Source organism: Corella eumyota, chromosome 5, assembly GCF_963082875.1.
Source record: "Corella eumyota chromosome 5, kaCorEumy4.1, whole genome shotgun sequence".
In the NCBI taxonomy this organism is placed as follows: domain Eukaryota; kingdom Metazoa; phylum Chordata; class Ascidiacea; order Phlebobranchia; family Corellidae; genus Corella; species Corella eumyota.
The window spans coordinates 5,369,571-5,381,920 of record NC_137494.1 but is presented as its reverse complement, the minus strand read 5'-3'; the positions used below and the strand labels follow the sequence as shown (position 1 = coordinate 5,381,920).

General features: G+C 28.0%; 3 protein-coding genes across 3 annotated transcripts; 1 reads left to right on the top strand and 2 right to left on the bottom strand.

Annotated features, from left to right (window-relative positions):
• Positions 1-493: 493 nt before the first annotated feature.
• Positions 494-1,414, bottom strand: LOC145753340 (uncharacterized). Its single transcript, XM_082569749.1, has 4 exons — positions 1,307-1,414; positions 1,048-1,203; positions 834-972; positions 494-645 (listed from the first exon to the last, which is right to left on the bottom strand). Exons 1-4 carry the CDS (start codon positions 1,412-1,414, stop codon positions 494-496), a joined length of 555 nt encoding a protein of 184 aa, XP_082425875.1.
• A 997-nt stretch (positions 1,415-2,411) lies between these two features.
• On the top strand, positions 2,412-4,831 carry LOC145752928 (selenocysteine lyase-like). Its single transcript, XM_082569300.1, has 7 exons — positions 2,412-2,556; positions 2,743-3,012; positions 3,334-3,461; positions 3,549-3,701; positions 3,902-4,129; positions 4,225-4,318; positions 4,522-4,831. The coding sequence occupies exons 1-7, from the start codon at positions 2,412-2,414 to the stop codon at positions 4,740-4,742; spliced, it is 1,239 nt and encodes a 412-aa protein (XP_082425426.1). The 3' UTR covers positions 4,743-4,831.
• A 204-nt stretch (positions 4,832-5,035) lies between these two features.
• LOC145753339 (kinase D-interacting substrate of 220 kDa-like) lies at positions 5,036-9,271 on the bottom strand. The gene is made up of 13 exons (XM_082569748.1): positions 9,218-9,271; positions 8,968-9,132; positions 8,376-8,733; positions 7,745-8,108; positions 7,433-7,615; positions 7,243-7,347; positions 6,951-7,118; positions 6,645-6,777; positions 6,400-6,469; positions 6,205-6,322; positions 5,986-6,061; positions 5,606-5,744; positions 5,036-5,358 (listed from the first exon to the last, which is right to left on the bottom strand). The coding sequence occupies exons 1-13, from the start codon at positions 9,234-9,236 to the stop codon at positions 5,163-5,165; spliced, it is 2,094 nt and encodes a 697-aa protein (XP_082425874.1). The 5' UTR covers positions 9,237-9,271; the 3' UTR covers positions 5,036-5,162.
• Positions 9,272-12,350: the final 3,079 nt, after the last annotated feature.

The window sequence follows — 12,350 nt, the reverse complement described above, 5'->3', positions numbered from 1 at the left end:
TCTTCAGAAAACTCTTTAACTTCATGGTCTATAACTTTATTATTCCAATAATTTTTGCATCTTGTTTTGATCGCTTATAAGATTTTTGTGTCTATTTGTTTTTACAGGTCAAGTTCTTTAGGGACTGTAAACTACAAGTAACTTAATTACTGTAAATATCTTTTTTTAAGTAAGTTAAAAAAATATTTGACTTTGTGTTATAAATTTTGTAAAGAACAATGTACTCATGCAGTAAAAAGATATTATTATCTAATGTATATGCTTATACTCTTCACAAAACTTGGCCAACATTTTTTTTAAATTAAAAATAAAGTATACCAAAACGGTTTACAAACGTGTTTACAGAAAACGATTACGATATATAAATATTTGCAGGAAAAATAAAAACATTTATTAAATATGTTAAGTTTAGTTAAACTTTAAATATTGTTGCTATTGATGACTTTGTTGTTATAAGTAAACGTTGCGATTCGACCCTTTTTTACTAAAATGTTTAATAAGCCGATAAAAACGCGGGTACTTCTTGGACTTCGCTAACCAAAGCAGAGTTCCATAGTTTAGGTACGTCGGTGAACTGTCCACCTGCTTCCATCATATGTAAACGATAATCAACGTGGCTAGAAAGTTTCTTGTACAGCTTCGCAGCTAAAAATCGAATAAAAACCAGTCATTTTAAGATGCATATGTTTCTTTTATAGTTAATTTAAAATATTCTCTTCAGACTAGCCTATTTTCAGGTGACACAACATTTTTTTCTTTTGCTATAGCACAAATTTTTTGGCCTGTGTTGATAGTGTTGAGTATTAAAAACATCTACTTTTTTTAATTCTTACATTTTTTGCATTTGCTTCCCTTTTCTGACCAAGCAAATTTAAGTTGCAATGCTATCACAGCTCCTGTAATGGCTGGTAGGACAGTTGCTAACGCGGTTTTTGTGCCGGTCTCTAAGTGAGGTACTTGGAATACAATAACCTGTAACAAATGTTGAATTTATTTTTTATTGTCGTATGAATTTCACATGTGGTTATGTGTTTTAATTTAATATACCTGAGATACTTGAAGAATGATAACAAGAACTGTTACAAGAAAATTCGAAGCTTTAAAAAACTTTGCCTGTCTTCTCCATTTGTTAAAACCTACTTGAAATCGGACTTGTAGTTGCATTAAAATGGCTTTCTGGTCGACATCATTTGAATTGTTTAACTAAAATTGTTACTAATTTAAATACGTAAAGCATAAATACATCCATAATCAATTGGTAAACCAATATAAAAGCCTAAAGAGCTGCTAATGGTAAAATAAATACTTTAATTTCTCTTGTCCAGAACGATGGCTGCTTTTTCTTTTTTTCATCTTGTTCACTTAATCCCGCTCCAAATGTTATTTTATCTTTACCAATTATTACTTGACTCATTTTATAGGGTTAAACGGGTTATAAAATATTTACCACAAAATTGGTATTTTTTAGAGACTTAACTTAAACTAAAAACGTAAAGAACCTAAATAAATTAAATTGTCATTTACCCAATAATGTAAAAAATCCATTAAAATAAAAACAAATACATATCGAAATATAGTTGGTAAAGTTAAAATGAAATTTTGATATAAAACTAATTATCTGTCAAATGTATGACGTACGACTGCAATGATATCGCAAAAATATAACGGTCAATATATATTATTTATTACTGGCTTCTTTGGGGTAATTTAAACTTCAATTAACCCAACTTTTTACCAATATAAAGTTTTGTTAATATTAAACTATTTTAGTATTCGATTTTTTTAGTTTACTTCCCAGATTTTATTCAACAAAATTAAATAGAATTTACAATCATTACCTTCTAAAAAAATTATGGCAAACTGTTTCTTATTATATTTTCAACTGATAATTGTACTGAAATCATACAAAATAGTTTTTTTATTTTTAAAACCGCTTTTAATTTCGAGTTTGTTTAGGCGTAGCGTTGAAAGGCTGCCATGCGTTACTAATCACTGGTATAACATTTTGCAGAAAAAAACTAAGTTTGCAAGTAGAGGCATTTTATTTGGACGCGTCATACTGTTGTTTTTTTAATAAGAATATCAACTTTTAATATCAAGCAAATGTAAAAAAATTTAGTGTGCTATTAACTGTGCTATTTACCCTTAAATTATCAATGTCCATTTATTTTATGGTAAAAAGTAACGTTATTTGGTTTTAACATCAATTAGAGTTACTTAGCTAATTTTTTATTTTGCTGATAAAAAACTTAAAATTGTTTTGCATGTGCTAATATTTTATTTTTTTTTCAAATTACATGTAAATAAATTTTTTTAAGTAGTTACTAGAAATGTTTAAGTGTTTCCTAAATAATTGGGGATTCACCTTATTTTGATAAGTCACGTGTACAAATATCGATTTGTAAACAGAAATGTCGATCCAAAATTCTCAACAAAACGATTCTAGGATTTATTTAGATTACAATGCCACAACCCCATTAGCCGAAGAAGTAATTGACTGCATAAGTTCAGCTTTAAGAAATGCTTGGGGTAATCCAAGTAGCAATTACAAAGAAGGTAAAACGTTAATTCTTTATCTAACAATTTTAAAAAAAAAAGTTTTTTTTTATATCTTTAAGGTGTATTTAAACTGTTAAAAAAACGTTTTATATTGTTAAAAAGTACATATAAATTAATTTTTAAATATTTTTTGTGTCAAAATGTTTATATACAATATAATCAAATCACCCAAACACATATAAGGACAAAATGCAAAGAAACTTATCACAGAAGCAAGAAGCGAGGTTTCAAAATCAATTAACTGTCCTCCGAGTGACATAATTTTTACTTCCGGGGGAACTGAGTCAAACAACTGGGTCATAAACGCTTGTGTTAACATGTATAACACTGCACATAAATATAACCCTGCTGAGCCCCATGTAAACATGGGAATTCCCCATATTGTGACTTCAACAGTGGAACATCCTTCGATTTTGAACCCAATAAATTATCTTGTGAAATCTGGAAAAGCAGGTGAAAAAAACGTGTTTTTAAATTATTTAAGGATTTTAATTTTTGTTTTTTCAGAGTGTTTTATATAATACGCATTGCATAATTTATAAACCATAAATTAAGCCAAAATTTTTTTGCTTAGCTTGTAAATATTGATTAATTTTGGTTTTAAATTAGATTTATTTAAATAGAAATTATGTTTTTGTGTTTGTTTTAAAGTATTTTTCTTCTAAAACACCAAAAATATAGGCTTTATATTTTTTTAAACTATTAAAAGCTTAATAATTTTTTTCTCTTTAGTGAAAATAACTTATAATTAAATATTAACAACTTTTATTTTAGAGGTAACTAAAGTTACAATCAACAAGAAAAGTGGAGATATTTGTCCCTTGGATGTTGTTAAAGCAATCCAGCCAAACACTTGTCTTGTTACAATTATGATGGCAAATAATGAGACTGGAACAATAATGGTAAAGTCCAGATATGTTTGTACAAGCCAAAATATATCTGTCATAAACTTTTTACATATATTATTAACAACATATTTTTACAACTAGAAAATCAAGGAGATATCTAATCTCGTTAAAAAGAAAGAAAAAGAATTGTCAAATGTTATTTATGTACATACTGATGCTGCTCAAACCCTAGGCAAAATTCCAATTGATGTTGTTGATTTAAATGTGGATTTTCTTACTATTGTGGGACATAAGGTAAGTTTTACTCTTCGGTTTATTTTTGAATAAAATATTAAGGTGTTAATTTTATTGTTTTTTTTTGAAAACTAATTTCTTTATAATATTTATTAATTTTAACAAGTCTTAATCTGTATTAAAAAGCTTTATTCTATCATTACAACTTGGTTATCTTTTGTATTTTACATTACGTTATAAAAAATTTAAATTTACTTTAGTTTTATGGTCCTCGAATTGGTGCTTTATATGTTCATGATCTTAACAACTTAACCCATTTTGAACCTTTAATTTATGGGGGAGGACAAGAAAGAGGTTGGAGAGCGGGGACAGAAAACACCCCGATGATTGCAGGGTTGGGGTGTGCTGCAAAATTGGTGAATAAAAATTTGAAAGTTTATGAGGAAAATATGAGGAAAATGAGAGACTATTTAGAAGAAAAATTAAAGGTACTTTTTATTTAATTTTACATAAATTTTTGTTAAAACCTATATTAAGTTTTTAATTGTTTTATGATTGACCTTTTTTTACTTTTTTTTTTTAGAATAAATTTGGTGAAAAAATTCACATTAATGGTTTGCTTGCTGACAGATTACCAAATACTTGTAATGTTTCTTTTATTGGAGCAGGTTTAGAAGGTAAACAAGAAAATTTCGTTTTCCATTTTTCAATCATGAGCTCTTTAAAACAATTTTTTTGTACATAATATTTAAAATACACTTTTTACAAAATTTTATAAAGATATTCGACTTATAAGGCCTTTGAGTCTAGTATTTGGCAAATTTATGCAAAACGCTACTGCTTATCAACATTTTTCAACTTAACCTCTAACAATATTAAGGTTTTAAAATTTTGCAAAATGTAAGTGGATTTTCGTGCAGTACGGGTTCTGCTTGTCATTCAAACAAATGTAAACCCTCGCAAGTTCTCCTGGACTTTCATATCAGCGAAGAGCTGGCATCAAACGCGATTCGTATTTCGACCGGTAGAACTACAACAGTTTCTCAAATCGATAAAGTCCTTGAAGAATTGTTTAAAGTGGTTACTGATTTGAAAGAGTAATATCTCCACTGCAAGACCAGTAAAATAATAATTTAAATAAAATCTTTTAATATAGAAATATAATTAAGAAAACAATGGACTGTGCAATATATTTTATTTTTAGCAATTACTTATAAGTTTGATATAGATTTTTACATGTTAAGTATAATACAGCAATAAATTTACGCAATTTGCAACTTTAAGAAAAGTATTTTTAAAAAGGTTAATGTAAAGTTGGAGTTAAAAAAATACGTTGTAGTGTTTTTTAAGTTGATTTTTATAAAATATAAGATTAACAAGAAGTCTGCTTTGGTAAGATTTTTTTTTTATAAAAATAACATGATAATACAAAATAGGCCTACCAAAAAGTTTAAAAATTTCAATGAAAAGATTATATATACAAAATTTAAAATTTTTTAAATCGGTTTGAAATTAGAGGATTTAGTTTGTCAATATTTTCTTTTTCTTGGTCAGTAAACTTTTTAAACCTTGGTCGAGATTAATCGTATATTTAAAAAGCTGTAATAAGGTTTCCTTTGTCAGTGGATATTTTTTAATAAATTCTTCAAAGTGTGTTTCATTCCCGTCTATATGGTTTACTGTTTTGTCGTTGTGGTCGAACTCGGTAAGAAAGTAGCTAAAATTGGTTTAATGTATATTTTAGTGTGCTTTAAAGTCGATTTTACAGTCTATTAATATGGTAATATAACATTCATCAATTGGTTTAGCTTGAATTAGAATTTAGAAATTTGGTATATTTTTAGTCTGTTTGTTTATTTTCTATTAATTTACAACCTATATGTGAGTACTATTTACTATAATATACCAACCATACAAATTTAACTTTTGCTTTTTAATAAGAGTGATATAATTTAGTTTATTACCTATCATAGATCGTGAATAAGTCGTCATCTTTACTAATGTTGTCGATTTCTTCTATAGCGCGGACAAGAAACATGCCTCTGTAAGGCCACTGCTCGGTTAAAATAACCCAGGTAACTAAGTTCTTGACAAAAGCGTCATCTAAATCAATAAATTCAGATTTTATTTATATACGGTTTTAAACTACAGTTATGGCATGATGGCTCATACGTTTGTTATTTAACGATAACAACACGCTGTTTATTTGGATTTAAAGTATATCAAAACGTATTTTTAAACTATTTATGGGTTGTTAATGTTTTAAAGCTAGTTTTATGGTTACTTAATGTTGTGACCAGCTATTTTATTTGCAAATTTTGGATTATTAAATAATTGTTAGCACCTGTTATCGAATGAGTAACTTGTGTTTGATTTGCATTTTGGGCGTTTACGTCTGATGAATTGCTTGGGCTTGTTAACTTAAAAATAAATTCGTTTTAAGGTTTAGTTTAAATTTTTGGAGGGTCAAATAGTATATTAAACCAAAGGTTTTTTGTCTTAATTTACTAAGTTCTTTTTTTTGTTCTTAGGTTACAGCAAAATAAATGTTAATTTAACTTACTTGAGGCGGTATGTAAGTCGCCATTGCTGCAGTTAACAAAGTTACGTTGTATATTCGTTTAATGCTTCTAAGATTGCCCCTTAAATGCTTAACAACTTCAGTCTCTTTCAAATGCTCTCTATTAAAAATTCACAATTTTATAAAAATAGCATGTTATGTTTCACTGTATTAAAAAGTCTAATCAGTTTTACTTACTTGTATATATTGTACATCTTGCCTAGGGTTTCTTCTGTATTTTTGTTTTCCTGAGATTCAGGTCCAAAATCTAATTTTTTTTTTAAAAGTAACTGTCTTAAGTAGCTTTTATCTTTAGAAATGATTGTATTTTGATTGCACTTGATTTTTACATTTTTTTATAACAGCGTAAAAGATAAACTAACTTTATGTTTGATTTAGTCTTATTCGCTAATTATTTTTTAACCAGACTTATTAAACCAAACCTTGAAGTTGTGAATTTGGTGCTTGTGTTTCGTTGAAACCTATTTTCTTGTTAAGGCCAGCAACGTAATTTTCGTTGAAACCTATTTTCTTGTTAAGGCCAGCAACGTAATTTTCTTTGTTGACGTCTGTTACCTGGAAGAGAAAATTTGACTCGAACAAATATTTTTTAGTTTTGAGCAGCTTTACGTATGAACACGGATCAATAGAAGAAAACGACTTTCTAATTATATAGGAAAAACTAGAATTTTTAAACATATCTTATTATAACAAATAAAATGCAAGGGCTAAGAAACAGTTTTACTTACAATTTGTGGGCAAAATGGAACGTCTATAATCTTCATAAGATACTCGTGAGTGATATTATTTTTGTTCGCATCAGGTACTGACATACTTGAATCTGCAGCAATCAGGGAAACAAAGGGGGAATGCGGGTGACTTAATAAGATGTTAACAGCTTCCAGAACCAAATTAGCCTTTAAAAAACAATTTTACGGTCTAATCATTGTAAGGGACTAACTTGAAGTCAATAATTTAACAAACAACTTTTTTTAAGTAAGAAAATTTGTTGAAACAAATTAGTAAATACTATTTTCTTACTTTGTTTGTAGAAATTTGGTCTAGATCATCAATTGAAATGATAACTTTATATTTCACATCGTAAATAAATTCAACTGTTGATATCAAGTCGATCATATATTGTACCTGTCAAGAATAACTTATTTTAGAATTTCTATTGATGGACCGTTAAAATTATTAAATTCAGTGATTAAGTTGGTAAAAAAATTACCTCTTGTTGAACTATGTGCATGAAACCCAATTCACTCGCTAAATTAGCACTTACACCTTGCAGTGCAGCCACAAGGCGATTAGTCTGTGAACGGTATAAAGCCCATACGACCGACACCAAAATATAAATTACCCCAATTCCAGCAGGAAGCCAAGCAATGCTTTGTTCAATAATGCTCTCCTTCTAAATAACATGATAAGTTTTGTAAAACTTTGAAGATGTGTTTACGATATATAATGTTTACATTCAAGATTGCCTAGTCTATCGTAAAAACATCTATAACAGTTACTAAGTGCTGAATAATCTACTCACATGTTTATCGACATGTCCGTTGTGTTTCACATGGATAGAATTAATAGCAACAAACACGAAGACAGGAATAATAAGAACCGTAAGGGTAATGCTACAAATGCAATAAAGATCAGGAAAGTAGCAATGCCGTTTAGGATATTTCCAAAAGTGCGTAAAAAAACTTGGTCGTTGGTGGTTTTTATTTTTGCCGGTTTCGGATTCCTCATAGTTTTGTACTTTGTCTAAGTTCAGGGACCGGAAAAGCCTTGTTGTAAAGGAACTAAACTCTTTTTCGAGTTGGTTGGCTAATGCTAGGATAATAGCCGCCCACAAATTATCACCGCCAGCGTACTTCCAAGCGTTAAAGTTGACAAAAATATACCTTCTTTATAAAAAAAAAAATTAAATTACGTGTACCCAAAATTTAATTCAAGAAATTTAAAAAAATACATTGTTTCTAGGCTATTTGGTAAGGTTATGTTAAAGTGGAGCTCTCTAAATCTTTTAATACCAATGGCTTTTATGACTTAGCGTGAATGGTTTATCAACTACGTTAAAATAAAATAAAAGCAAAAACACCAAATGTATATGTTTGCAGAACTGTTCATTTTTAAAATAAATGCTTTTTGAATTTTTTTATCTTTATACTTACTTCTTGTTTTTATTCTTTTCTTCGGTATTTTCAGTAGTCGAAAGATTACCCATTTGTTTGTTTCTCCAAGTTGGAAGCTTGGTAAAACGGGCATATAACAAGACCATCCCAAAACGTATTCCGTACTTTTTCAGTCGAACGTCGAATGAAAAGCGAAGTAATACTAATATGAGCAAAAACAACACGGCGACGCATATTCCTACACGCATGGTTTCAGTATTATCTATATGAACTATCTCGAAGGGGGATACCAGCAACAAAATACATATTGCCAGAAAAGAAAGACTCAAAGTCCAAAAACTCACGCTCCGACACAAAAAGTTATTTTTATGTGATTTTGCTGGCCGTTTAAGAATATCTAAAAACAAACAAAAATATTAATTCTGTTATCATATAAACAAAAATATCAAATTCTGTTATCATATAATTTTATAATTTTGACTGCTTAAAACACTTTTAACGTTAACATCTCATAACAAAAAAATCTAACTGAGCTATTTTGGTTTAAGTTTCATGTAATTAGTTACTTAAATATTTCTCATCACAAATAATTTTTTACCTTAAATATTCTTAGGCAGAAACGATTTTTTACCTTGAATATTCTTGAGCAGAAACGATTTGCCGTTGCCCCACTTTGCGAAAATACCTAACGTAATCGGCGTATCAACTCTTTCAATCTGACTTGCTAGAACTTTAGCGTAAGTTGAAGTAGGGAGATATTCACCACATCCGTCATCGGAATTAAGAAGCCGTATATCTAATTTTCAAAAGCAAATGTATATCTTATATTTAATTTTTTAATTCTATTTTATATATTGATTTTTTTGATTTTAAGTTTGTACCTTTTGTTTGTGCAGTCATTCTGTTAGAAACAGAACGTATTCGAACGTTTCCTATCGTAATTTTTTAAACTAAGTTTACTCAAACACACCGTTAGCTTAAAAAGTATCAAAAATAAGGGAAGGGCAATGGTTCTTCAATATAAGCCTAAAATAAAAAAAACACCCTTCAGGTTACAGGTTTTTTGTGATGCCAACTTCCCCATTCCGTAAACTGTTTCAAAACGGGTTCTTTGTCTATCTGTTCGATTATGGAGGTAGTGACAAACCCTAATTCGATATTCGATTTCCGTAATGCAAATTGCATAACAAATTAGGCTTTATGTTTATTTTATTGTTACAATAAATAGCAGTAGATTACCTCAGGATCAGTTTCAAGTTGCTATTTTTAAATTGCCAATCATAAAAAAAAAACTTTATAATAATTAAAATCATTTTTTAATTTTATACAACATTTATCTATATGTTTGATATAACTTTTAATATTTTTTTTTATAAGTGCCATGGTTTAAAATATTCCCAAAAAACATTTTCCCAAAAAGGTTATCACGGTATAGGTCCTAAAAATTACTTTACAAAGGGCCAGGTGCCTAAGTACAGTGCTTTACAATTTAAATACAAGAGGTAACAGCAGAGTTAAAAAGTCCCGTTTGTAAAATATTACTTTTTAAAAAGTTAAAAAAGTAAAATATAACTACGCAGGTACGACTTAAAAATATAATGGATTGACGTCATGACTACCAAATTTAATAAACTAAAATACTTTGTATTTGCAACCTAATCGGGCAAATGCAACGTACGTAAATATTACCTACTATAAAATCCCCAAGTAATGCTGAAAGAAGTACCCTAGGCTAGTTTTTGAGATTATGGGTCTTTTGTGTTTACCTGGTAATTTCCTATAGAGATACGTAAATAGTTCCTAAAATTGGGCGATATAGGATTTTTTTTACAAAATAAAAAAGACATATTTATAAATTTATTTTGTTTTTAGTACGACTATTACACTTTATACGCAAGTTGTGTTATACCACTTGTTTATCATCAAGAAACCATATAAGGACATACGCATATTTAATTTTGTAATTTTTTTTTAAATAATTGGTATTAATTTGAAAGATATACTTTGAAAGATAAGATCGACTCACGATAACAGCCGCAGTGACGTAATGAACCATTTTTTTAAATATTACGATTAATATTAGTTCTGGTTACATTACATAGATAATTTTTTTAATACCGAAATTATTGAAAGCGCATATTAATAATTTGGATTCTAGATAAAAAATCGCAAAATTATTTAAACTTAAAAAAAGTTTTTTTTAGCAATTTTTTTGTTTTGACTTATTTTAACACCAAGTGTTCTTGTATTGTCAAATGCATATATAACTTTGTCCAGAAATTAAAAAAAAATCAGATTTAATTTTTTTTATCTTGTTTATTGGATCCTGCCTTAAATTGATATTATTTAGATGCTATTTTCTCTTGGTTAATACAACATTTATCGCATAAATTTTGTGTGCAATTTATAACATGTTTACCTTTATTATTTTATCATTTTAATACAGGAAAAACAAGGCTTTTAAATATTTATATTTAAACTGTTTATAGAATAAATGGTATATAAGTCTTAAGCAAAAATAGTTAAAAATGCGATAACCACAAATAGGATTTGTTTATCTGATATCCGAAATCAAAGCAAGTTTGTTTACATTTTCACTTGACTGATTTTTGTTTTTTGAGGGTTTTGTGCCGATTGAGCAATTCAAGTCTTTTTTCTAACCGGGTACATTGATTTAACTTGTGCAATCCTTTAGTGGGCGCGCACACTTTGCGTTGTAATATAAGAAACGAAATTGGTTTTATTTATTGCCCCAATCCTAACCCTTGTAGAAAATAGAAAAAAATAGCTGTTTTGAAAAAAAATAATTTTCTATAGTTTTGATAAAAACGTATAATTGAAGGTGTTAAGATGTTACATAACACAATATAAGCTTTTTTTTGCAAAAAATGTTCAAAGTTATTTTTTTGATTTTTGGGCAAAATTGGTAAAAACAACAAGGCTCTTGCCGAAAACGCAAAAAAAAACGCTTTTCCAAATTTTTTTTTACTTTATTTAAATAAAACAAGTTTTCATTACGTTTAGTATGCTTATAATACAATTTGAAAGATTGCCAAAAGTGTTTAATGTTGTCTTCCACAACTCCTATAGAAAGCACATATCAGTTATATAATAGGTTTTTCCAAGATATTAAAAAAGGCTGTAACTAGTATTTAAGTTGGACAAATACAGTTCAAATTAAACTATTTGCGTTATATTAAATCGAATTTAGAAACTGAAATTTATTTTCGAAAATTTTATCCAAAAATTACATACACATATGATCTCAAAAGCTCAGCTAAGGGCAAATAATTCGAATCCAAATTTTTTTTAAATGATTTTACGAATTTCTTTATCTAGTATTTAAGTTACCCTCATACTGTTAAAATAAAACTATTAAATTTGAATTTTAAAAATTAGCGATATTTATGTAATATGCCCTTTTATGAAAATCTATATTTTTTACTATTATTTTAAAATTTGGTCAATTACTTCCGCAGCGATTAATATATTAAATACAATTTCAAATCTGAAAAAAAAGTTGTTGAAAATTTTATGCCAAAATTTACCTATGCATATGACGTCATAAGGTCAGTTAAGGGCAAATAAGTCCAACCAAAAAATCGCTGTAACTTTTTTGTTTTTTTAATATTTTTACGAATTTTTTTATTAGGTATTTAAATTAGACACATACGTTTAAAATTAAACTACTAATTTTAAATTAAAAAAATTAGCAATATTTATGTAATATGTCCATAACTTTTATAAATATAAGTATTTTGAAATTTATTTTCTTACGTCACTACGAGTATTATGGTTAACTCAATTCAAAATCTGAAAAATAAATTTAATTTTTGTATTGGATTGTATATAAATATGACGTCACAGGTTCGTTTGAAGTCCAAAAAAGTAAAATCAAAAATTCGTTCGAACTGTTTTGTTATTAAATACTTACGATCGTCTTTATCAAGTATTTAATTTATACAAACGTGCTTTAAACAAATAAACTCATTTTAATTTTCAGGAAACGGAGAT